Below are 26,443 nucleotides of genomic sequence, written 5' to 3' on the forward strand. Positions count from 1 at the left end.
AACAATTTTTCACAAAATTCAATCTCTTAACTCCCCATCTAAACATTTCTTAATATATTTTTTCTTTACAGGGCCAATTAATTTTTAAAATAATTGTCACATAGTAAAACTGATTTTTTGTAGAGTATATAGTTCTATGAATTTTAGCACATATATAGACATAGGGAACCACCGTGGGAATAACAGTACAGAAGAGTTCCATCACTCAACACACTCCCTCTTGCTATCCCTTAATAGGCACACTTTCCCCACCTCTACCCACTGGATCTCATGGACCTCTTCTCCATCATCATTTGTTTTCTCTTTTCTTGAATGTCATATAAATAAATCACACAGTTACAGCCTTTTACGACTGGCTTCTTCCACTCAGCACAATGCTTTTGAGATTCATCCAAGATGGTGAGGGTATCAACCATTCATTCTTTTCTTAGTGCTTGGTAATGTGTTCCATTGAATGAATGTAACAAGGCATATTCATTCAACTCCTGAAGGACATATGAATTGTTTTCAGTTTTGTACAATTAGGAAGGGAGCTGCTACAAACATCTGTGTACAGGTTCTTCTGTGAATTTAAGTTTTCACTTTTCATGTCCAGAAGTAGGATTACTGGTCACGTGGTAAGGACATGGTTAACTTTTTAAGGAAACTGAAAGCTGTTTTACAGAGTGGCTGTACCTTTCCGCATCCCCACTGACGATGTGTAAGAACTCTAGTTGCTCCGTAACTCCATCAACACTTGGTACCACTTGGGTATGTAATGTTTTCTCCCAGTTTGCAGCTTGCTTTTTATTCTCTTAATAGTGCCAGTCACAAAGCAAAAGTTGTTCACTTCGACGAAGTCCATCTTTTGTCCTTTTACAGATCGTCCTTTGGGTATCATGTCAAATAATTCTTTGCCTAACCACCGGTCTGGTCACAAAAATATTCTCCCTTTGTTTTCTTCTATAATTTTTTTTTTTTTTTTTGGCGGTATGCGGGCCTCTCACTGTTGTGGCCTCTTCCATTGCGGAGCACGGGCTCCGGACGCGCAGGCTCAGCGGCCATGGCTCATGGCCCAGCCGCTCGGTGGCATGTGGGGTCTTCCTGGACCGGGGCACGAACCCGTGTCCCCTGCATCGGCAGGTGGACTCTCAACCACTGCGCCACCAGGGAAGCCCTGTTTTTTTTCTATAATTTTTAAAATTTAACATTTAGACAGTTGATCCTTTTAGGGGATATATATATATGTGTGTGTGTGTGTATATATATATTATATATATATAATATATAATATATATATAATATATATTATATATATATATATATATGGTTTAGGTCAAGGCTTTCTTTTTTCACATGGATATTCAATTTGTTCCAGCACATTCTGATGAAAATAGCTCTTTCCCCCTTGAAGAGACTTGGCACCTTAGTCAAAAATCAACTGGCCAATCTGTGGGGGCCTATGTCTTGTTATTCTGTTTCCACTGACTTAAGTGTCTATCCCTTTACCACTATTACACTGTCTTGACTGCTGCTACTTTATAATTAGTTTTAAAATAGGGTGGTATGATTCTTCCAATTTTGTTCTTTTTCAAAACTGTTTTAGATAACTATAGCTCCTTTGTCTTTCCATATAAAATGAAAATTCAGAATTAGCTTGTCCATACCTGCAAAAAATATCCAAGTGGAATTTGCGCTAAAATTACTTTAAATCTACAGATGAACTTGGGGGGAATTGATACGTTTACTATGTTGAGTCTTCCAATTCATAAACTTCATATATCTATTTTTTAGGTCCCCTCTGATTCCTTCCATTTTATAGGCTTCAAAATACAGATCCTATACATGATTTGTTAGATTTATGCCTAAGAAATACCTAATTAATTCTTCTTAGAGCTACTGTGTAAAATATTCTTTAAAATTTCAGTTTCCAATTGTACATTGCTAGTATATATGGAAAGAGGATTGCTTTTTGGTGGGTTTACACTGTATCCTTGCTAAACTCACGAGTTCTAGGAGTTTTATGGTAGATTCCATAGGACTTTCTATGTAAATAATCATGTCATCTGTGGATAGGTAAGGTTTTATTTCTTCTTTTATTTTCATACTGTAATAGGGAAGAAGCTTTTGTATTCTATTACAAGTTAATCACTAAAGGAATGTCGCCTATAAGCTTAAATTATACATAACGGCCCATCTCTGGGAACCCTGCCTCCCAGGTAATGAGCATGAAGCTAAAATACCTTTGTTTAGCTCACAGGAAACATCCTGACCAGGCCCACCTGCGAATGACTGCGGGCAGGAAGAAATGAACACCTCCCCTACAGAGGCTGACCCGAACCAGGAAATGTTTGACCTCACTCCCTCCCCTTTTAGTATAAAAGAAGGCTGCACTCTAACTCAGGCAAGATGGTTCTTTGGGGCACAAGCCAACCATCTTCTCGGTCTGCTGGCTTTCCGAATAAAGTCGCTGTTCCCTGCCCCAGCGACTCATCTCTTGCTTTACTGGCCTGTCATGCGGTGAGCAGTAGGAGGTTGAACGCGGGAACAATACAGCTGAGCCCTGACACATCTAACACTGACCCCCTTTGGGAAGAACTCAGATAGATGTCATGCCTAAAAACAGGGCTGACTCTCAAGCGTCAGTCGGAGTGGCCACATTGGTGTTAATGATACTCAACCTACTGGTTCCACTAGTCTCCTCCCTTTGCCCTTAGAACCTGTGTTGTCATGGTCCTAGCATGTCTCACATACAGGCTCACCCAAGCAGTGACCAGTTTGACATTCAAGCCATAAGCAATATGAGAGCTCCATTACACACTTAGTGCTGGTTCTTTTAAAAGACTAAGACAATTTTCCGTAACTTATTCAGCATAAAGCAAACTTAGCAACCACCCTTAGTAAAAACTTAAGTCTACGCAACCTAAGGAAATGTGGGGTAAAAAAACTGGCATCAAAATGAAGTCAATCAACGATGACACTTCTTAGAAGTAAGCTTTAAGAAGGGTATTAGGAGGTCTGATGAAGTGAATAAACCAGCCTTTCTAAACCAGCGTGCCGAGATAATTAAGTACTACAAAAAATTACCTAAGTGATCATTCTCTCCAATCTCCCAAGAATGGTACACGGCTGTTTACCAATACAAACGCCCAGGAGAAAACAGAATTCATTAACCACAGTGAATGCCTAGAACATTCAGGTTGTAAGTTTAGGTTTAATTCTCTCAGAAAGCACAAACTGAGAAAAGCTGGAATACATGGTCAAGACTCAGCAAACAGCCAAGAGACCTTTTGAATGAAAACATACCATTATTGAGTCATAAAATATTTTTTGAGAGCTTCCATGTGCTAGTGACTATTAGGTGTTAGGGATACAAACACATAAACCTACTGGAATAAATGTAAGGTCAAGATTAGAACCGGAAACATTGATGGGAAAGGCACACAATGAGTGAACAGAAGAGGAACACAAGAAGATGTAAAGTCTGGAGTTCTTGTGAAGGTTCTCACACATCAAAAGAGAATCTAAAGTCTCAATAGCCTCTTTAACCCATGTAACCCAATTCACTTAGTACAAAGAGTCACTCTTTTCCATTGTTTATTTGCCAAACATTAATGGCCAAAGCAATACCATCTTCTGGTGTTGTGATCTATATTTAGTTTAACGCAAGTTAAAATAAAATACCATTTTTATGACATCCTGCAGACCACAAATACTTCTAACCCTCCCACCAAGCTCTAAAACCCTAAAGGTGAAGGTCTACCACCTGTCAGAGGGGTCTCTTTCTGTTTGTCATGAACCAAATTCTCCAAAAGTGAGTGCAATCGGCAGGCCACCTGACTTCAGGCTGTTGGGTCCCGTGGGCCTCAGTTTCATCATGTATGAAAAAAAGATTTTAAATATCTGAAATTCTTTCTAGCTCTAACAGTCTCTGAAAATATAAATCTGCCAAAAGGATTTTTAATTATCCAAGAATAGATTCGTATTAAGAAGGTGTGTGGGCAGTTGGTATTTGGCCATGGGGCTACAAATAATAAAGAAACTTATTAAATAGTTTGCAAAGCCTATCCTTAATTAAAAGGTTTTTTGTTTTCCATCCCTTATAAAAAAGGCCTCAGACCATTCTCATTAGTTGGCAAAAGATCTTAGGCAGTTTAGCCCATTACTAAATAGCTTAAATCAAACTGCTGCTCACTGTGCAAACTATCATGTTGCTGTACAACCCATCCCAACATCTGGCAAGGAAACGTCACAAAGGGCAAATCCATATGTCTACAACAGACATATTGAAGTCTGACTAGCTCTTTCTCATCTAGTATTTCAGAATAAGGAGGCTTTTAGTAAAACATAATTATATAAAAGCCAAAGATGTGGGTTCTAGTCTGGCTGGCTAGCTGGCTGGCTGGCTGGCTTTTTTTCTTTCATTTATCCACTTAAAAAAAATGTTTGAATGGTTCAGTAATTTGATAGCCCAAAACGCCTATGTTGTTTTAGAAAGAATTAATTATAGTGATAATAGTAACAATCTCTTATATAGTAATTATATTTACCAGATGCTTTTCTAAGCTATATATAGATATATTTAAACCCCACAACAAGCCTAGGAAACACATTATTTTTATTATTATTCCCACTTCAGAGATGAGAAAACTGACACACATAGAAACCTGCCCAGAGTTACACGGTAAGCACTGGAGCCAGGATTTAGAACCAAGAAATTTGGCTCCAGAATTATACTCCTAACACTAGGCCAAATGGCCTCTCACATTCAATAAATGAGACTGCAAATTTTAGCTATATCTATACTAAGATGGTAGCTCTGGGCACATTATTTTATCTCTTCAACCTCAGTTTCTATATAACGGGAATAGTAAGGAAGACTCTATAGTGAAGTAAAATATGTACGCTCTTGTTAGCATTGTAAATGACAATGCTTTGGAAGGCAATTTGAGTTTATATTCCAAGACCCATAAAAAGGTTCTTAACCTTGACATAATAATTCCACTTCTGTAAATTCATTCTAATGAAATATATTTGAAAAACTATGCTTTTTTATATGTAAGAGTACAAATTAGACATGTCAAAGTTAATTGCAGTTAAGGCCATCAGAACAGAAAGAAAATAAAAAGACAAAGGTAAATTTATGAAGTATTGTGCTCTAAAAAGAACGGATAGGGCTTCCTGGTGGCACAGTGGTTAGGAGTCTGCCTGCCGATGTAGGGGACGCGGGTTCGTGCCCCAGTCCGGGAGGGTCCCACGTGCCGCGGAGCGGCTGGGCCCGTGAGCCATGGCCGCTGAGCCTGCGTGTCCGGAGCCTGTGCTCCGCAGCAGGAGAGGCCACAACAGTGAGAGGCCCATGTACCGCAAAAAAACCCCAAAAAACAGAAGAACTGATAATCTATCTAGATCATAAGAGCTACTTTCTGGCTGTTGTCACTATATCTCAATTCAGGAAAAAGGTTCTGCCATGCTCCACTCTCCAAAAAAAACAAAACAAAAACAAAAAAACAAACAGAAAAACACACCCATAATTCCATATCAGATGTAGAGAAGAAAATAGCATATTGGTGATACTTGAAGACCAAACTACTCTAGTAATCAACGTATCCTGATGGTAATGGCACCTCATGAAAAGACAGGAGACACAGAGGATGGGAGAATGGGAAGGGAACAGAGCAATAATTTAAAGAAGATTAAAAAGACTGCAAGACAAGAGAAATCAGAAAATATAGACATGACAGGATCAATTAATTAAAGTTGCCTAGGAACCATTAAGATATAAGCATAAAAGATAAAGAAAGGAAACTAAAAAAATTAGGCAAGCCATACTGATGCTGCTTCAAATGAGCATTTGTGACATGTACCAGGAAAATACATATAAGCCCTAATCAAATTTGGGTTCTTTATTAGGATATGCAAACATAAGATAATCAAATTAAAAATCAAAAAAAGAAGAAACTGAAATATCTATACTATTCTTACTTCCATCATTCACCTTTGAAAATCTATCACAGAATTTAAAGTTAATGGAGTATTAAATTATGTCAATTATATTCCAAATAGAAATTTTAGACACAAAGCCACAATAAAATTAAGAAAATTTATCATTTGATATATTACTGTGAAAAACAAAATACGTTAAGTGCAAGTCAACTCACAAAGAAAACTTGCATTTTGCCAACTGCCATGTAGCAACCATTGGGCATCACTAAATATCAGTAAGACTGGCTTTCAGCACCAGCAGAACCTCACCCCCACTCTCTCCTCATGAGCACTGGACACAGAGATCTTTTAAAAAAGTTTCAGGAATTCCCTGGCGGCCCAGTGGTTAGGACTTGGTGCTTTCACTGCTGAGGGCCAGGGTACAATCCCTGGTTGGGGAACTAAGATCCCACAAGCGTGGCTAAAAAAAAATTTTTTTTTCAAAATTTTGTTTGCTATTATTGTTATTGCTTTGTTTCCTACTTTGTATAAAATTGAGAAGGTAGGAAAATGAAAAAATAAACCTAATAGGAGAAATAAGAATGAGAAAGAAGTTGGAGTAAGCAAACAGGGGTCTTAACAATTCCATTCTCTGGAAGTGAAATCAGGTGTTTAATTTAACAGAGTAGGCAGAGACTCAACATTCAAAGGATCGTGGGTTGCCTGAATTCCAGAGTGAGAACAGTATGTGACAGTGGGTGATGGAATTCCCAACAGTAATCAATTTACCAAAGAGGCCCCCCCAACCTGACTTGCTACGTAAGTTATACACTACTTGTTGTACAAGCCCATTTTCAGCCATCATATATCGTACGGGTCCTGTTTTATTCATTCTCTGTATTTGTGGTCATTTCTACGTACACAGCTCTAAGTCTCACACATATTTTTTAAAAACCTGATGATTATTATATTCCATGATGAATAAAACAGAGTTATTTACCAGTAAACGAAACTATGCTAGTAATAAAAGACTTATGGGGGCAGTGATAAAACAGGTAAACCTTGTTTCTTTTATTGCACTTGGTAGAGTATCTGATACATACAGATATCTGTAAATGTTTGTTGAATAAATGAGTGAATGACTAAAGAATAAACAAACAAATATGTGAACAAACCAATGAATAAAGTAGACGACCACCAATTTTGACTGAGGATATCTTCCAGTCAGAAGGGCTACTACTGGTCCTAAATAGATAAATCCATTGTACATACCTTCTTCTCATAAATTTATAGATGTGGGGCGGGGGAGAGAAAGAAACAGAGATGGGGAAAAGGAAGTGAGGGAGGAGGAGAACAGACTAAAAATCTCATTTCAGACAGTTTATGTTTTCCTCAAGAGCAGTAATGGAAAAATAAAAGGTACTTTACAAGGTAGAAAGATCTTCCTAAATCCATATTATCTCTCACCATTAATATTTATTTTAAGGACAACCTAAAAAGAACCACAGAAATACACATTACAAATCACAGAGCTATATACATTGTTTAAAAATAGAAAACGAGGATTTTAAAAGATGACCTTGCCTTAAACCCAGTTTCTTTAGTGGATTTACAGAAAAATACACATTCCTCAGAGACTACTTCATCAGATAAAGTAAATGAGGTCTTAACTACATGCACTGTTGCCTTTTTAAAAAGCCAAACAAAACATTCTGCTTTGTCAAGGTTGGCAAAAATAAAACAACTGGTGCTACCATGCTGAGATGTAGCAAAATAAAAGTGAAGTGGTTTCACAAATAAATATGATATATATTATTTTTGTATTGAAAAAACCGACAGGCTTTTATCCACAATCACATGTGTGTCCAATTATACTTAAAGTTGGACAACACAAGTATTGGTTTTTTTTTTTCCCCCTTCCTGATATGGCTGGAAAACAAGTTTTCTTGAAGCAATAGGAAAATTGACAGACGTCAGCTCTTTGGAAACATCCATTCATTCACTCCTATTGTGCCCTTCCAAGTCCACCCTAACTCAAGTACTGACTCCAAGTGCACCCTAACTCAAGAAAACAAAACAAACAAAAAAGACAGACAGGAGGGTACACTTATCAACTATCTCTAAATCTATATGACTGGGCAGTCCTATCCTTTAAACATCGTAATAGGAAATTCAGATTCCATCCCACTGGATAAACTTAATGCATCTTAAGAGGCATTTGACACAGTACAATATAAGAAAAGAGTAGAAATTCTCCCAGCCCACCTACACTTGACGGCCCATGTTTTCCTTTCTCTTTGTAAAATTCTGGGGCCCATAGCATCTTTTTCAGGTATAGTTGGCTAACCTCTAGATTAGTATCAAACTTTAGCTCTAACTGGCTTTCCTTTCAACTAACTAAACAACTACAGTTCCAACGCAAGGATAGAAAACTGGGCTAGAAGCCAATGAACCTGTGGTTTTCTGGAAAAAGAACTGGTTAGATGATGTGGTTTAAGTTACGACTCTGCCACTTAACTGCTCTGTGGTCTTAAGCACACTGCAATCTAATTAGGCCCGAGGTCTGCCTTCTGCATAGTTGTGATAGTAATAAACTTGACAGTAACTGTACTGAACAGATATTATGTGCCAGACATTGTGTTAATTATTTTAAATGGATGATCTCTTTAAATTCTCACAACACCATAATTATCCCCGTTTTATAGATGAGAAAATTGAGATCTACAGAGGGGTTGAATAACTTATACAATATCACACAGCAAATGATAAAATGGTAAGGCCAAGTTTGAACCCAGGCAATCTCAAGCTATCTCTTTCTAGCCTTTCTCCTACCATTCCCTAATTCGAAACACCACCCACCTGATCCACTCATCATTCTCTGTGTAAGACACTGCCTTTCACAATTCAATACCACTATTGATGGTGGGATGGGGGGGAAGAGGGGCACCTGCTTAGATTGCCTTTGAACCCACCTATGAGATAAACTTTCAGAGACAGCCTCAGTATCTACTTTCTAGGGAAGCTCCTTTAACTCACCCAAACAATCCATCATGCTCATAAATAACTTTGTTCACTCCTGTACTACTGTACTTACAATGATATAATTTAATTGTTTTCTGCTTGTTTTACTCTCTCTCCTGCTGGATTCTCAAGGGCAGACACCAAACGAAGGTACCTGTCAATCCTCTGCACTTAACAAATGTTCAGCCATGTTTGTTGAATAAATGAATGTCCAGAAACAGGGCTCTTTAGTTTTCTTAAATAACAAACATAAAAGACTTTTACACGTGAAATAAAATAATAAACTTTCTAAACTATAAAAGCATCTATAAGTATTTATAACTAATGTACATCCTCACCATACGATCTATGAACTAACCTGAAAAAAGTGTGAACCATTCTACTCGATTAACTTTAAGGCTTCTTTAATGATATGCCAAAATTTGACTACCTTTAAATTTTGATTTTTATCCAAACTCAAAGTTATTCTACCTTCCTCAAACTAAATAATTTTGTTTATCAGGAAAATGGCAAGCAAGATGCATTTTTTGGTTATAGCAACGGTATATTCTGTAACATACTAGAACTTGAAATGGCTTTTAAAAATCAGCCTTGTGCTTCCCTGGTGGCGCAGTGGTTGAGAATCCGCCTGCCGACGCAGGGGACGCAGGTTCGTGCCTCGGTCCGGGAAGATCCCACGTGCCGCGGAGCGGCTGGGGCCATGGCTCATGGGCCCCTGAGCCTGCGCGTCCGGAGCCTGTGCTCCGCAACGGGAGAGGCCACAACAGTGAGAGGCCCGCGTACCATAAAAAAAAAATAAATAAATAAATAAAATAAAAATCAGCCTTTTCTTCATATATAATTACTAGAAAAGTTATATATTCATGTCAAAGTTTATGTAAAATAATGGTTACATAAAGGAGAATTTACAAAATTTAAGACTAAACCCCCATGCTAATGCTGTCTAAAATTTCTAACTGGGCCACTTACTTAAAGGCATTTATTAACCTGCATTTCAAAGTTCTGCAACTTAATGATAATTACTTCACAGGTGTGAGCCAATAGTGCCATCCACTGTTCTTATGAATGATCTTGTCCAAATACAGTTTTTATAATGCACTAAAAATAAGATTACTTTAAAACTTTATTTGCACAATGTTGAAGTGAAAACAAGGTATTTGGGGATTTCAGTGAAGATATCAAAACAGCTGCACATTTCAGGACAACTAGCTTTGGGATAAAAGTAAAAAATGTAACAAGTTCAAAATTGACATAAATACTTCAATTTCACACATTTAATTGTTTGAGATAAGTTTCACTTCATTCATGGTCCAAATTAACATTTTTCTCTACAAAACAATCATCTATAGCCAGAGAGAAGTAATTGGAATTATACTCCAGCTCAGCCAGAAAATTTTTTCTGCATTTAAGTAACCCTGCTGTTACTGAAATACTAAAATACTTAAGTGAATACTGTGAACAAGACGGTTCTAAAAGCTACAGGAGAGACTAAGATTAAGTTTTCTTCGTTTATTTGTCAAACATTCACTCAAAACTGAACAAATGAAATAGGAGATTGAGCAGCTGGTGATGAATCAAATAAACTCCTAACTGTAAATTCTAGTACCATCACCTTGGCGGCCTAAACAGTACAAACAATGCAGAGTAAGGAAAGGGAGAGGGGGTCTTAGAGAATGCTGGTAGAGAACAGGATATAGCAAGACCACAATTCTAAGGAAAACACTTATTAAAATGCCCATAATGTGTCAGCCTACATATATAGTAGGTAGTGCGTGTTACGAAAGAGATCAGCTCTTAGCAGTTACCCAGTTTATTTGAGTCACACAGCTAGAAAAATAACAGTGTCTAAGACTCCAAACCCAGAGCACGGAGGTCTCTCCAATGTACCATAAACTCTACTGTCTTCTCTGGAATAGGCTGGTACCACATTCCAGGCTCATTACTAAAAGATAAGCTTCCTGGCCTCCGTAAGCTTACAGAAGATCAAGAATAGTAACAGCAGTTATTTACGCATCTTACGGATGTGCCAAAAGAACAGTTATAAACTCTAGATTCAAGTTTCACATGGGCCACGTTAGGACTTCTATAATTTACTTTTGAAAGAACTGAATGTCAAGGGTGTAACATAAAATGTGTGAGTTATTTTAAGCTACAATTTGCTAGTATTTAATTAGAATGGCTACCTTCCAGAGCTTACTGGTATGTTTTAGCTGTCTTTTATCCTTGGTCAACAGCAGAGGCTTTGCAAATTAGCATAATAAGTGACAGAAATAAGTTTTCATTTGTGAAAGTAGTGGTACTACTAAACACAAGTGGTTACCTAATAGCATAAAAGATAGTACAAATGGGATCTCACTGGTGGAATCAGTAACATTCAAGATGAGTTGACTGCCTAAAATATTTGCCAGAAGAGGGTAAAGAATTTTGCAACACCGTAGCCGAGACGAGTGTTTCTCAAAATATCTATAGAAAAAGATCAGGATTTTTATTTCCAACCTCTTATAAACCAGTATTTTTGTAAAATACAGTGAAAAGGAATTATAAGACATTGCAGTAACGTTAAACCATCTTAAAAGTTTCTAAGATGCTTACTCTCAATTTCTATACTTGTCACAGACCAGTCATCAATAGTTAATAACCTGGCACTGGTCCATGGATCACACTTTGGGTAGCACTGGCTTGGACCATTAAGGATATTATTCTGTCTTGGTCCCTCCTTTACCCTCACTCTAGACATTGGGTAGAGGATTCTGGTTGCTTGAGGCTGACAATACTGTCTCATCTGGTTCAAGTGAAACTTTCGTGCAAGGTTCGATTTAATCACCCCAAAGAAGAAAGAGTTAGGACGTCACCAAGCTTATAAGAACAGGTGGACGGTGCCAGCTTGCTTAATGAACTCTTATTGCAGATTCTGGACTGGGACTTGCTTTCATTATAACCTGACAACCGGGTTGTAGAGAAGCAACTAATCCTCATTGGTAGGTAACTACCGTCTATCAAAAAAACCTCTAAGAGTTGTACGTGACAAAACTGACTGACATTAGAGTCATGAGTGCCCAATATATAAAAAAGTGATATTGACCAATAATTTTTAAATAAATGAGTGACTATTAAGTCTGCTGAATTCATTTTGGAAAATGTTTTATCTTGAGATACTGCCTCTTGGAAAAAGGTGTCTGGACCTAATAGATGTTTCTGAGGACGGCACCGAGGCTGAGGGAGCTTTGCTCAAGACAGCAGATTCAGAATAGTGCCACGGTTATTACAATCAGGACATGTAAACAGAACAGTACAGTATAACTAGGAAAACACTTATTTGTTGACACCATGCTAAGATATAAGAAGTTAATGAATCATTGAATATACTAAACACGTAGTCATTTCAAAGGGATTATAAAATAAAATATACCAAATTTTATTCCCCAAAAATGTTAAAAAAGATTCACCCTAATACAAGTGTGCTACTGCATATATTCAACCTTCTAACAGGATCTTTTTGGGACCTGAATTCAAGCTTTATAAGAACACTTCTAATCATGGGTTGGCCAAAAACTTCGTTCGGGTTTTTCCATAAGATGTTATGAAAAACCCAAACGAACTTTTTGACCAACCCAATAAACTTTTTACTACCAAATTTTTTTTAAATAGAATGTTATTTTCTGAGAGCTGTCATTTAAAGAGTAACGTTAAAAGATGGCATCTGAGGCTTATATTTTCCACACGTGTACTGACAATGGCAGTACTCGTGTTTGATGACAAAGGTCAGGGAGAAGACCTGTTTACTATGTTGCTGCCACATCTCAGAGAGGAGCAGTAAGAGGATACCTGAGTATCTCACACCGCTTATATTCAGAGGTCTCAGCAGTCACTGCTGTGTACTCTCACCCCTAGAAGAGTGTCATGCTGGCACCTAAAAGCATTCATTCCCCAGAATGTGGAACAGAACAAGACCCAAATCCTCCCCATACAGGAGCTGCAATTAACTCTGTGTTTACAGCTGCATTTTTTGGATTATTTCAGTCAAAGTTAGTTACCTGTTGACTTGGGAAATGTTTATCTTTGTATATGTCATAATATCTAATACCATACCTGGTAATCTGGTAAGCACATAATAATTATATTTTCAAATGCATTGTGATTATATCTAGTTAATAATTATTTCATGTTTTAATCATTGGAACCAGAAAGATAGCAAAATGTTATTAGTAATGATCCTAACTTCTCTAACAACAACTTCACTTCTATGAGAGAAATTTGCATTCTTTCTCTTTCTTCATTCATTCACCTATGTATCTAGCCCTGGAATAGGGACTGATAAATTCTGGACATTATAGAAAAGAAGTTGAAATATCTTAGTTTGTTTTCCCAAAGCTAAGATGTCACAGGGGGAAAAGTAACAGATACTTTAAAAAATGTAATAAATTCAAGTATGTAATCTCAAAGAAAATTAGATTCCCCTTAAAGGTTCCCATATACCATCATTTTATGTCTGGCAGATGGCAAATAACAAGAAAGATGATAAATTTTTAAAGTGAAAGTATCAGTAAAGTATTACAGGGTCAGATGGTATTTTCTAAGATGTGTTTAGTCCTGGGGAGGATTACCCCTTCAAACTAGGGATAATCTGAGAGTAGTATCTAAAAATGATATACCTTATATTAGAACTGCTGAGCAGCACCCAACTCTTGGCTTTGGAAGAATGAAAATTGTCAAGGGATTGTCAAAATGATGCCTTTGATAGTGACAGAGACAGCAAAATGAAGCAGAGATTTTCTTTATGGCCCATTTTCTGATTTTTAACTTTTTGTCCCCTATATTACCTTCTGTCTCTACACTCCATTCTTAATACTACAAAAAAAATGAGGCAATCACACAAATGGGGTCCCCTGACAAAAACTGAGCTTTTCAAACTCAGCTCACTTCTTCCTTTTATGCACATGTTGACTCCCTATTATACTGACCATGGCACTTGGTTGATACTTTTCTACATAAATATCCACAGATTTCCTACTCTGTTGTGCATCAGGACCATGACCTCATTCCACGAACTTCATGAAAAAAAAAATGGAACACTCTGGCATGACTCTTCAAATTTCATATATTTACCCCAGAAACAAGATTATTTCTGGCCAAATTTTTAATTAGAATCTCAGATTAGACACAGCTTCCAGTTTATAGAAAATCTGTAGGGTAGAATATCAGCTGAACACCACCACCAAAGGGAGGAAATCGGGGAGGAAGAAAACTGACAAATCTTGGAAGGAGGGGGGATTCTGATCGAGAACTGGCTGTATCTCAAGTCAATGGAATCAAAAAGAGACCACAGTATATTAACCAAAACATAAAGGGACAGGACACTGAACCCTCCACCCTCCATTTTGCCTGACAGCAAGGAGGAACTGAGCACCTTTCTCTAAATTAAATCAGTGAAGACCTTTAAGAAAAATGAACTGATAAGTTCTACACTTAAACTTACATCCTTTACTCTTATGTCTGAGGAAGCATGAAGGTGTCTTTCTCTCCAACACTTACCTTTCTAACTACATTCACAACTGTTCCTGTTTAAACAGTTTCTCCTGTCAATATATTTCTAATCCTTACCCCTCTGCCTCTAAACAAGCTCAGATAGAAATATCCTTCTATTCTAAAAACCACGTCTCTCATTTTATAGCAGAACTCCTCCAAAGAGCAGTCCTCCTGTAGCAAAGCCTACTAATTTCTAACGTGGTTTGCAAATTTCCGGCTCTTTCGAAAATGATTCACCTAACCTGGCATTACCTCTCCTCAAGGAATCAGAAGTAATTGATAGTTAGACACTTCTTTTCATAAAACCTTCGCCACTGACTAGTTTTATTTCATAGATAATTCCTCTCTCTCCTTTTATTTCTTATACACGGGCACTGACCATTCACCCTCACTGACCTCAACTCTCACCCCTCCAACTAAGGCTTCTTTTTAGCCTTGTATTTCTATCTCGAACCACTCTTTGGAACTTCCAAATCCATGGTTACAAATAAATCCATTGGAGAATGCCAAAGCCCATCTTCTTAACCATTACACAGTACTGCCACCCTTGCTTTTCCTTCCCAAAACTGCCACCCAGGCTCTCATTCCTTCCTGGCTCGGTTGCTATGGGAACCATAAGCAAGAAATGTGGGTGGCCTATAGATGCTGATATTTCACTTCAAATGTCACTATAATACACAGATTATTCTGTTCCCACACTTGATATGATCCCTTGCTCCTGTGAACCCACAAAAGTGTGTGACGGGCGCAATAGATAAGCCTCAGTATCAGTCACCTACTAGCTGCATGACAATGTGAAGTCACCTAACCACTCGGTAACTTAGTTTCCTCATCTACTGAAAAATCTCACAAGGCTATTGTGAGGACAAAATACAGGAAAAAATACACACTTCACAGAATTCTGTCTGGCCCACATTAAGCACTCAATATACATTAGCAATGATTAACTTCATTCTCTCCTGCGTTTCAGAGTCATGTCCATACAGCTCTCATCATCCTACTAGACAAACATGTGCCTATTCACGTCGACAGGGAGTCCTTACTCCATAAGGGACAGTCTAGAAATGAGAGTGATATTGGACAAGGGGCAGCTAACCCCAGAAGGCTCACCTCAAAAAAAAAAAGAACGTTGTAAATTGAGACAAGGGACCGAGCAGACCAAATTTATATATGCAATACAGCAAACATAAGAAGGATAAATAACTGAACATAAAATTGAGAGTATGGAAAGAAAAAATAAATGTTATTTAAGAACTAAAGGTACTCTTATTATACACAATGTGATCAAATAAGTAGTGGTCTCAGCTCATCCACAATCTAGCATGATATGAAATTTTCAACTTCTTCCTTGGCTACAGTGACTAATATACTCCTTTTACATTTTAAATTAGAAATGTAACAAAGCATAACAACTCTGTAGAGTTTAACAGTAACTCTGCTAAATTACCAGTACAGGTAATAAAACTTGCTGCAAATGGGGTCCTTTCCCTAACTGATGAATAGAAAATTTATATGAAACTTATATAACCATATTTAATTTTGAAGCCATAAAACTTTGAAAAGTGTAAGATTTTGATGGAGATGATAATTTTCGCTTGAAAGAAATAATTATTCACAGAACTCTTTTAAAACATTTAAATGTAAATGAAAAAAAGCAATGAGCTCTACTGGAGGTAAAAAAAATAAAATTCAAGGTAAAGATGTTAAGAGTGATACTGTCGACAAACACTCGTGGAGAGACTTTCATCTGAGAACAAGTGATAAGGCTCCAACTGATTCAGGAAAATGATTAGTAGTCAGAGAAGCTCAGAAACTCTTATCTCAATGAGTGACAGTACAGATTAATTCTCTTAACAGCAAAAGAATGTTTGCTAATTTATTTACTAAGGGGCAATTCTATACTGTAATATGAGAGATGTGAGAGGATGAGAAAGAGAAAGGAAATATCCAGTGAGCTTTTAAAAAGTCTATAGCCTCATTATAAGAAACACTAAATCCAAGAGAAGAAAAATTCAAATTATAAATGTATGAAAAATTTTAACTTAATGCTATTTAAAATGGCCACCTAAGGGAAATTTTGAAAAATATACGGCAAAATAAATTAGTAGTGGCTTGAAAATACAACATGAATTCAACATTTATTGAGTACTCACTTTGTACTGGACCCTGAAGTCAGAGATAATAATAGTGATAACTGAAATACTTTCTGAACTCACGAAGCTCATAACTACGTAGAAAATATAAATCGTGCATCCTGAGAAGTGCCATAATCAAGGTAAAGAGGGAATGTTGCAGATGCACAATGGAAAGAGGGAGGTATTTCCTCCCCTCCCGACCAGGGTGGGGGGAACAAGCAGCCACGCAAAGCAAGGGGCACACAGTGCGTACAGCAAGATTCCCCACAAGTAAGCGGAGAAATGGGAAGACACGCCAGGGGATCCCTGCGGCACACAGACAGGCCTGGAGTCAAGAGAGCAAAGGACCTTGAGGCTGAGAATGTCAAGTAGTTCAGTGAGACTGAATACCGGAGTGTGAGGTGGGGAGTGACAAAATGGAGAAGTACGGAGGCTAAAAATATCAAGTATCTTTGAAAACAAACAGTTAGAATTGACACTCAGCAGGTCACAAGTAGCTACAAAGTCACCCTGATCCTAAAATAATGGATTCTAATACAAAAGGGTTTGTCAGGCCCTAAAACAATAATATACTTAAAGGAATGTGCCAGTCAAAAAGTTGATCAGTTCTGCACTTTTTTTTTTTTAAAAACGAGACTATCAGAAACATTTAGACTTTGCCCCTCTAAAGACATTGTTTAGGAGAAAGTACACTTAGCCAAACTCCAAGTATTACTGTGCAAGTGGCAAGGCAATTTGTACTGCAACAAGAAATTAACATGATCCCATTCAACTTTCAAATTATAGAACTCAATTATTCATTCATAAGTGAACATTTACTAAATCCCTACTGTGTACATACTTCTGTGTATTAAGGATACAATGAGAAAAAAGAGAGTCAATTCCCTACCTTCATGGAGTTTATTACATGCCGGTGAGGGGAGACAATTACAACATAAATGGACATATGTCTATTTCAATACCGAGAAATGTTACAAAGGAAAGTAAGGCAAACATGGAGGAAAGGAAATGCAGGGATGCGGCAATTTTAATAGGAGTTTGAATTCAGGAGTCACGAACAACAGCAGCGGCAACGCAGGATGTGAAGGAAGGAGAAGAGTGACTGAGACAGAGGGAACAGCAAACAGCCTCACACCCATAACTTGGCTCAGGCTCCAGAGAATATATTAGATTCTCCGGTCAATGTGACAGTTACGCTCCTGACTGTTAAATTCTGACTTAGTCGCTAGTAGTCTCTGAGCTTGATGAGTCCAGGTTTATGAATCTTCCACACTGAAGGCCAGACACTGGTCCTGGACAAGTTCACGAAGTCAACTGCAAGTCCCCAAGGGCTTTTAGGGAAAAGCCACATGTCTTCTTCAACAGTCCCCAGTCTCGGGCAGCAGTGGGGGGGATGAACCAGCGGTGGATGATAAGGCAAGAGAAAAGACAACCAGTGACGACACAGCGGCAACAGCGCAGGAGGAAAGGACGGCACTGGCTTGGAGAGAGGTAGAAAGATGCTGGAGCAGCAAAGATAAGTTCACCTGTTCTCAGTGGGAAAGAGCATGAAGAAAGCGAAGGGCAGAGGAGGACAATTTTTAAAAAGAGAGAAGATTAAAATTTAAAAGGAGCAGGAAGGCTTAAATCTGTGGGAAATGTGAGGCAGCTGCATGAATGGAGGGACCTGCATGAGGTTTAAATTTAAAAGTATTACCAGACTATGATAATAGAGATTAAAGTGGGAAATAAGTAACTTTTTCAAATGGAGTCACTATTTAAAAGACCCAAATTCAACAAATGCAAATAAAACCAAGTATGACTGATTATACCAGGAGTTATAATCAGGCAGAACTTCAGATCAACATGGCAATTAAAGAGTACTTGATATTCAGTCACGATGTTTATCTTCAGTTTAAGGTTCATAAAAACATTTAAAAATATTCATTTCATATAGTTAATAATCAAAATATGGTTAGGATCTTGGGCAATATTTATTATAATGCTATTGAAAAAAATAGTCAAAGATGATGGGTGTATTAACCATTTCACAGAATGAAATACTCTTCTTAAAAAGATTTTAACCAAGGGCAGTGCTGGAAAACAAAATCCACATTTATTACCAAAAAGAAGTTACAGTAATGTTAATCAAAGAAAAAAACACTTGCTGCATATATAAGTGCAACTGCATACAGGGAACATCTTAGAGGGAACGATATTCATGTCTGACTTTAAAAAAAAAAATTCGTTTTTGATTTTTCTTTCCCATGGAAATGTTCAACTACTTTTCTATGTCATATAGCCAGGAAAATTCATGGAGTATATTGAATATTTTGAGTTAGAGAGAAGCTTACCCAGTATTGATGGAAATGATTTCTATCAGTGGATTCTTCCTAATCTTTGGCAAATCCAGTCGTGCTCCCCCCAACCGTTTTCCATTATCCTTTTTCTGACTCAGCAGTCTCACAGAGTGACCTTCAAATAAAGCATAGAAATACACGTTAGCATGAGTCATACAACTTCACTTTAATTTACTGCTTTGAACAAATGTGCTAATATTTGCATTTAACTTTTTCTTTTATGAAAACAAATAAAAACAACCCGGAGAAGATATGATCACTGAACCTAAGAAATACTACCAAAGGGAAAGGCAGCGGTGTTCAAGTCCTACAGTCAAAAGTGCTTTGCTTAGAATATTTGCACATTCATACTGCACAGATGAGAGAAATAGAAATATCCTCAGAGTGTCATTCCACAGCTATGAATGGTCCCTAACATAGACCAGATATGTAAATATATGAAGCAGGAAAGGTTCATTTGGGCACTGGCCCTGCAGACCAAGTGCAAAAGCAGATCATCTGCTCAAAGCAAACTGTAAATCAAAAAAGTAAAGAATTAAAAAGCTGAGATAAAATGACACTCTAGGGTTGGATTTTTAAGAACAAACAAAAGCTTTTAAACTTATTTTTTTTAAAACATTACAAAAGAATCAGAACACTTCTAAGACCCATTAAAATGCTGAATTAATTGTAATTACAGAAAAGTTGGAAGAATAGAATAATTCCCATCTCCTTGATATTCACCAATTATTATTTTCCATATTTATCAATTTCTCTATATACATACATGTTATTTTTTATAACTTTACTGAAGTACATCCTGTAAAACTCACCCATTGTAAGTACACAATTCAATGATTTTTAAATAAATTTATACAGTTGTACAATCATCACAACCCATTTTTAGAACATTTCCATCACCCCCAAAACTCTCTCAAGCTTATTTATAGTCTATCCATGCTCCCATACCAAATATATTACATTTTGTTAATCTATCAACCAGCTGATGAACATTTGGACTGTTTCCAATTAACATATTTTATAATAATGCTTCTATGAATATCTGAATACAGATCTTCATGCGGACATATGTGTTCACCTCTCTTAGATAGATTCCTAGGAAAAGAATTGTGGGTTATGTCGTAAATTTATATTCACTTTTATAAGAAATAACTTTTCCAAAAAAGTGCTACCATTTTATATCCCACCAGCAATGTATGAGGGTTTGAGTTTCTCCACATCACCAAGACCTCACTCATATTGTAACTTCTGACAACAGCTATTCTAGTGGGCATGTAGTGGTATATTACTGTGCTTTGAATGAATAATATGCATTCCATAATGACTAACGATATTGAGCACCTTTCCGTGTGATTAGCCAATCACATTCCCATTTGGTAAAATGTTGTCATGGTTAATTTTTACGCATCAACTTGCCTGGGCCACAGGGTGCCCTTACATTTAGCCAAACATTATTTTGGGTACGTCTGTGAGGGTGCTTCTGGATGAGACTGACATTTGAATCAGTAGACTAAGTAAAGCACACTGCTCTCCCTAATACTGGTGGGCATTATCCAATTAATCAAAGACCTGAATAGAACAAAAAGGCTGAGTAAGAGGGAACTAACTCCTCCTGTCTGACTACTGAGCTGAGTGACTGGTCTTTTCCAGCCTTCAGACTCAAGACTGAAATATCAGCTCTTCTTGGGTCTTGTACCTGCCCAGTTGCCAGCTGTTAACTTACACCATCAACTGTCCTGATTCTCAGACCTTTGGACTTGGACTGGAACTACACATCAACTCCCTAGAGGCTTCACCTTGCTGACTACAGACATTGGGAATTTTCAGCCTCCTTAATGGTGGGAGCCAATACCTTATAATACATCTCATTACACACACACACACACACACACACACACACACACACACACACACACCCCTACTGGTTCTCTTTCTCTGGAGAACCTTCACTAATATAAATGTCTACTCCAGTATTTTGTCAATATTTTAGTTATAGCATTTGTCTTATTATTGAATTATAAGAATTCTTTACCTATTCTGGTTATATGACCTTTATGAGATATATAATTTCTAAATATTTTCTCTCAGTCTGTGGCTTATAGTTTCACTTTCATAATGGCATCTTTTGAAAATTAAAGTTTTTTGAATATAATGAAGTTCAACTTACCTATATTTTATTTTACAGCTCATGCTTTGCGTGTCATATCTAAGAACTCTTTGCCTAGCCCAAGAGCACAAAGATTTCTCCTACATTTTCTTCCACAAGTTTTATCATTTTCACTCTTATAATTAGGTCTAGGATACACTGTGTTACTTTTTGTGTATAATAAAGGTCTAAGTTTATTTTTGTACATGGATATTCGATCATCACAGAATCATCTTTTCCTTCTTCCTCCTCTATGCCACTGCCATCACACATATTAACATATATAGTTGTATAAATCCTAAAATATAGTGCTACAATTGTTTTATACAATTATAAGTTTTTTAAAGAAAAATGTGAAAAATATATATTTATAAAGTACTATATATTTACCCACATAATTACCACTTCTGGCACTCTTCATTTCCTCCTGGTTATTTCCATTTGGTACCACTTTCTGCCTGAAAAATTGTCTTCAGTATTTCTTGTAAATCAAGTCTGCTAGCAACAAATTTTTTTATTTGGAAATGTCTTTATTTTGCTTCATTTGCGAAGGATACTTTTGCTGGATATATCAATAGAATTCTTAGTTGACAGTTTCGTTCTCTGAGCACTGAATATATCACTCCACTGTCTAGGACCTCTAGTGCTTCTGGTGAGAAGTCGACTCTTAATCTTGTTCTCTGGTTCACAGTATGTCATTTCTCTTTTATGCTGTCAAGATCTTCCCTCTCTACAATGACTACGATGTGTATAGGTGTGGATATCTGGGACTTCCCTACATGGAATTCATTTAGCTTTTTGGATCCGAAAGTAATGGTTTTCATCAAATTTGGGAAGTTTTCATCCAGTACTGTTTAAAACTACTGTTGTTGATGTTGCTGTTTTTTACTGTATCCTTTTCTTTTGTGATTCCCATGACACATCTGTTAGTGTGTCAGATGTTGTCCCAATGGTCTCTGAGGCCCTTTTCATTTTTCCTCTGTTCTTCTAACCAAATCAGATCATTTCTCTTGGTCTATCCACAGATATTTTTCTTCTGCCATCTCAAATCTGCAGTTGAGCCCCTCTAATGAATGTTTTCATTTCAGCTACTGTACTTTGAAACTCCAGATTTCCTATTGGTTCTCTTTTATAATTTCTATCATTTTGTGATTCTGTATTCAAGTCACTGTCATCATCCTTTTCTTAAATGCTTTTAACATCATTTCACTTCGTTCTTTCAAGTCTTTGTCTGCTAAATCCAACATTTCTGGCCACTCAACGACAATCGATACTGACTGCTTTTTTCCCGCTTGAATGCGGTTATACCTTGGTTTCTTTGTACGTATCATAACATTTTGTTAAATACTAGAAATTTTAGGTAATATATTGTAGCAACTCTCAATTCATATTTATCCCCCAAAGGGTAGTCTATGAAGTTTATGTCTCCACAATGAATGGTCATTAACCTCCTTTCTTAAGCTTTTTTGGCTTTCTTCCCCCCAAAGCGTAACTTCCCAGCAGTCAATTCTGTATCTGCAAAGCAAAGCTAAGTCAAGGGCTCGTCATGCATATGCTCAAACACCTTGAACCAGTAAGATTCCTAACAATGTGTTGACTGATCTGTGTATGAGCCGAGAGCACTCACACTTAGGGCCATTTTCAAGTCTGCCCCACCTTTTGCTTTCTCCTGGGCTTTGCTGGGTCCTCTCGCACCTTCTCACGATGTGCATACAAGCTCCAGCCGACAGATACGTGCAGGCAGCCTGGGCCCACTCTTGTCCCTGTTGTGCATGTGCACAGCCTCCAATCAACTTACAGTTTGCAAAGACTCAGCAAGCATCCTCTCTCTGTCTCACCTCCCCGAAGTCTCTGCGGAATCCGTGGCTAGTCTGTCTGTCTACCACTTCTGCCAAACAGGCCTACAACTTCAGGTGTGTAGAGCCAGAGACACCCCATCCCCTACCCCCCCGCCCCCCGTCACGTGCCATAACCATCTTCACTTTCCCTAACAGTCCTCTGAGTCAACTGAGCCTTCTTGGGAGCAGCAGTGAAGATGCTGGATTTTACAGCCTGCCCTGCCCCGGGTGCACAATCTTGCCCGTGAAGCTGAGGAAGGAAAACAGCAGTAGCACGAGGCACAAACACCACAGACTCACACTGTTCTTACCCAAAGCTCAGTTGTTTGCACAAATAAACACTTCTCAGTTTGCTGACTGCTTTTAGTCAATTTCCAGAATGCCAGAATGGCTTGTTTTTGACTATTTGTCCAGCTTTGTTGTTGCTTGTGGGGAGATTTGTTGACCTTCTCACGCAGTTGTGCCACAAGCTAATCAAAGTCCACTTTTTAAACGCAATTATTTAAAATAACTTCAAATACGTAATTAGTACAGATATAAGATTCTAAGCAATTATATGTATGTTTCATCACCCCTCATTTCAGAAAGATATACTGCTTAAACATCTCCTGTACAGACAGCTTTTCAGGACCAGAAGTAATAAAACCATCAGTCATGGCCTTTTTTGTACTAATCGCTTTTAATAAGAAACATTAAGTACTTCACTCATTCTGAAAATTCTTGCTCTGATGGAGAAACATAGTTAGACTCAAGCAAGCATTTGGCATACCAGATTTCACAGATTTTCAAGATAAGCTGAACTCTTCAATCACAAGTCCAGTTAATGAAGAGGTGAGCAAGATTGGCATGATAACATAATAGTTCTCTGAGAGATGCCAAAAGTTCAATAATGACTATGCAAAGGCATGCTATTTTCATACTAGCCTGAGACAAATTTCATTATATCCTGCTGAGACGTCAGCAATATGAGCCTATACTAATAACATTTGATAAATTATTCATCTCCAACTATCTACATGCAAATAAAGGAACAGATCCTGCCTGATGATATAATGAGTTATTTTCCAATCCAATGATTCATTAAAGAGTGGCAGACCTAGCAATAGTCTGTTTTTTTTTTTTTTTAATTGAAAAATATACCACACTAAAAACAAAGTAGGAAATAACACAAAAGTCCCTCATTATATCTGGTCAAAGATGAAAGAAAGGAAATTCAACCACATAGTGATTATTTTTTTAAAAAACAGACTAGCAGAATAGAACTTTTATACTCGTTATACCATCTTTTAAAAAAATCCTTTTGCAAACAGAATTGCTATTTCAAAGTAACTCCTTAAATCTACAGACCACAGAATAAAAATATATACAACAAATCATTACCCATTATATGTGCAGTTATCAATATTATTACCCACTAAAACAAACTGAAATTTGACCGAATAAATAATAAAACTGAAGGAGATGTCTTAAAGAAGGTGTATCTGTGGGACGGAAAGGAAAGGAAACAAGGACTCAGGAACAGGGAAACATGCTGAAGGAATAAAAATGTGAAAGGTAAAAAGGAAGCTTTTGGAGCAAATTTATACTGAAAATGAACATGCTATACTTATGAAGGGACCAAGCCGTAAGGACCACCATTAGACACTCGCACGCTGCTTCTCTATACAATCCCTTCTGATTAGCTACTGATGCCTAGCACTGTGAAGGAAAAAGAACACTGCTCAATGAGAACCAATTTATTTTGTGACTATTGCGAATTTCACCAACCTTTGTGGCTACACTGAAGAGAAGGAGAGCAAGAAAAAGAAATCAGGACAACAGAGTTTGAAAGAAAAGGAGAGTGAAAATATTGGTTTTTACATCATTTCCACCACACATAATAAGAAACTAAAGGAGGAAGTATTAATAGGAACAGATGGGAACAATAATGCTCAGTGTGACCAGATAAACTGATAATAACATGAGACCACTGAGGAGACAGGGATAAAGATGTAAGTTATTAAAACAGAAATATGCGATTTTAATCCAAGGATGAAAAAAGAAGATTGCCTTATATGTAGAATGGGACATACTCAAATGTTCTATTTCCGAGATTTTATCTTTCCCATTTTCAATGTAAATTCACATTTCATCTCCTCTAAATAATGGTCAAATATGTCTCAGTGGGCTTATTAACCATCTTTAATAAACATCTCTCTAAGTTGTTACTTACAAGTGTCACATAAAATTCAGTCCTGTTAAACCAAATTTAATTTTAAGCCTGAGGCTTTCAGCAGTTATTTATAAATCAGCCACAGAACCCTGATTCTGTGCTCGTTTTTACATTTGATCTAATCCAGTAAAGAATGTTACTATTTTTTTAGCTAAAATTATTATATATTACAAAGTATTGAACCAAAAGCTAGTTTGTTTTATATAATTCACTCTTATATGCACACCTGTGAATTCATAACACTGAAAAACCTATACGAGAAAAGGCATATTTTGTACAGTAATGACTATACTCGTTGAATCAATATTCAGTGTTATTTATGGATCTTCATGAGCAAATAAGCCTTCCCAAATCCCACAGTGCTAACGTCAACGAACACTATTAGAGCTGAGGAAGAATATCCCACCTATACATACTAGAAAGCCCAGTCTGTCAACATGTCAGGAAGCCAATTATAATGGTCATTCAAAAGCAGAAAAGTACCAACCCCTGTAATATAAGCATATATGTAAACACGCATGCACACGCACACACACACACTGATAGAAATAGGACTACCTACAAAATACGTATTCATTAATTAAATTATGTTTGTACATACAAACCAATCGTTCCCCCTCTGGTTCTCAAAGCTAAAGTCATTTGTACAAGTTAGCCTTAGAATATCATTACACATTACAGAAGCACCGGTAATCTGGCAATTTGGACTCCAATTGTTTATTTCTTTTCCCTTTAATTTCTTTTTCTTCTAAAGGCTCTATGAACAGCCAGACTTTCCTTCAATACTTCATTCTTCTCACCGAATTTTAAAGGTCATTCACTGTTTCCTTAATATGTTACCACCCACCTCCACTACCACCAGAGAGGCCTCATGCCAAGTTTTTTTCATCTCTTACTAACTGCTCTCACTTCACACAAATTCAGTCCTATTAACCTTCTGAAGACCTATCTGAACCCTAAGCTCTGGGTCACCCTGCTGGAAAGCTTCCTAATAAAAGCAAACCCAACCCAATGCTGGGGCAGAGGGTAAGAGAAGACTGGTAGATATCCGAACAAAAACAACAACAACAAAAGAGTAAATGCACTACAGACATCAATTCTCACTTCATAGAGACCCATCAATTTGAATATTGTTTAAGAATATTCGAAAGGAAAGCTCAGTTTACTGTTTTTCTACAAAATGCTTGGAGCTGTTACTCGGCATAGCCTCCAAAGGCTTTTTAACTACTTAATTACACAGAAAAACAAAAATTTAGCCACAGTTTGTCTCTACTCCATTCAATGTCATTCCTCATATGTAGGCTCCTCCCAAGAAAGCAAGCATT

The 26,443-nt window shown here is 37.2% G+C and overlaps 1 protein-coding gene across 25 annotated transcripts in view; it reads right to left on the bottom strand.

The window, feature by feature from the left end:
* CDKAL1 (CDK5 regulatory subunit associated protein 1 like 1) overlaps positions 1-26,443 on the bottom strand; it is a 657,591-nt gene that overhangs the window by 429,721 nt on the left and 201,427 nt on the right. For all 25 annotated transcript variants that reach the window (XM_059077869.2, XM_067006689.1, XM_059077873.2 and 22 more), the window contains one exon: positions 18,917-19,037. In XM_059077869.2, the coding sequence (XP_058933852.1) occupies positions 18,917-19,037 (121 nt within the window). The remainder of the gene's footprint in view (positions 1-18,916; positions 19,038-26,443) is intronic.

Source organism: Kogia breviceps, chromosome 10 (assembly GCF_026419965.1).
Source record: "Kogia breviceps isolate mKogBre1 chromosome 10, mKogBre1 haplotype 1, whole genome shotgun sequence".
In the NCBI taxonomy this organism is placed as follows: domain Eukaryota; kingdom Metazoa; phylum Chordata; class Mammalia; order Artiodactyla; family Physeteridae; genus Kogia; species Kogia breviceps.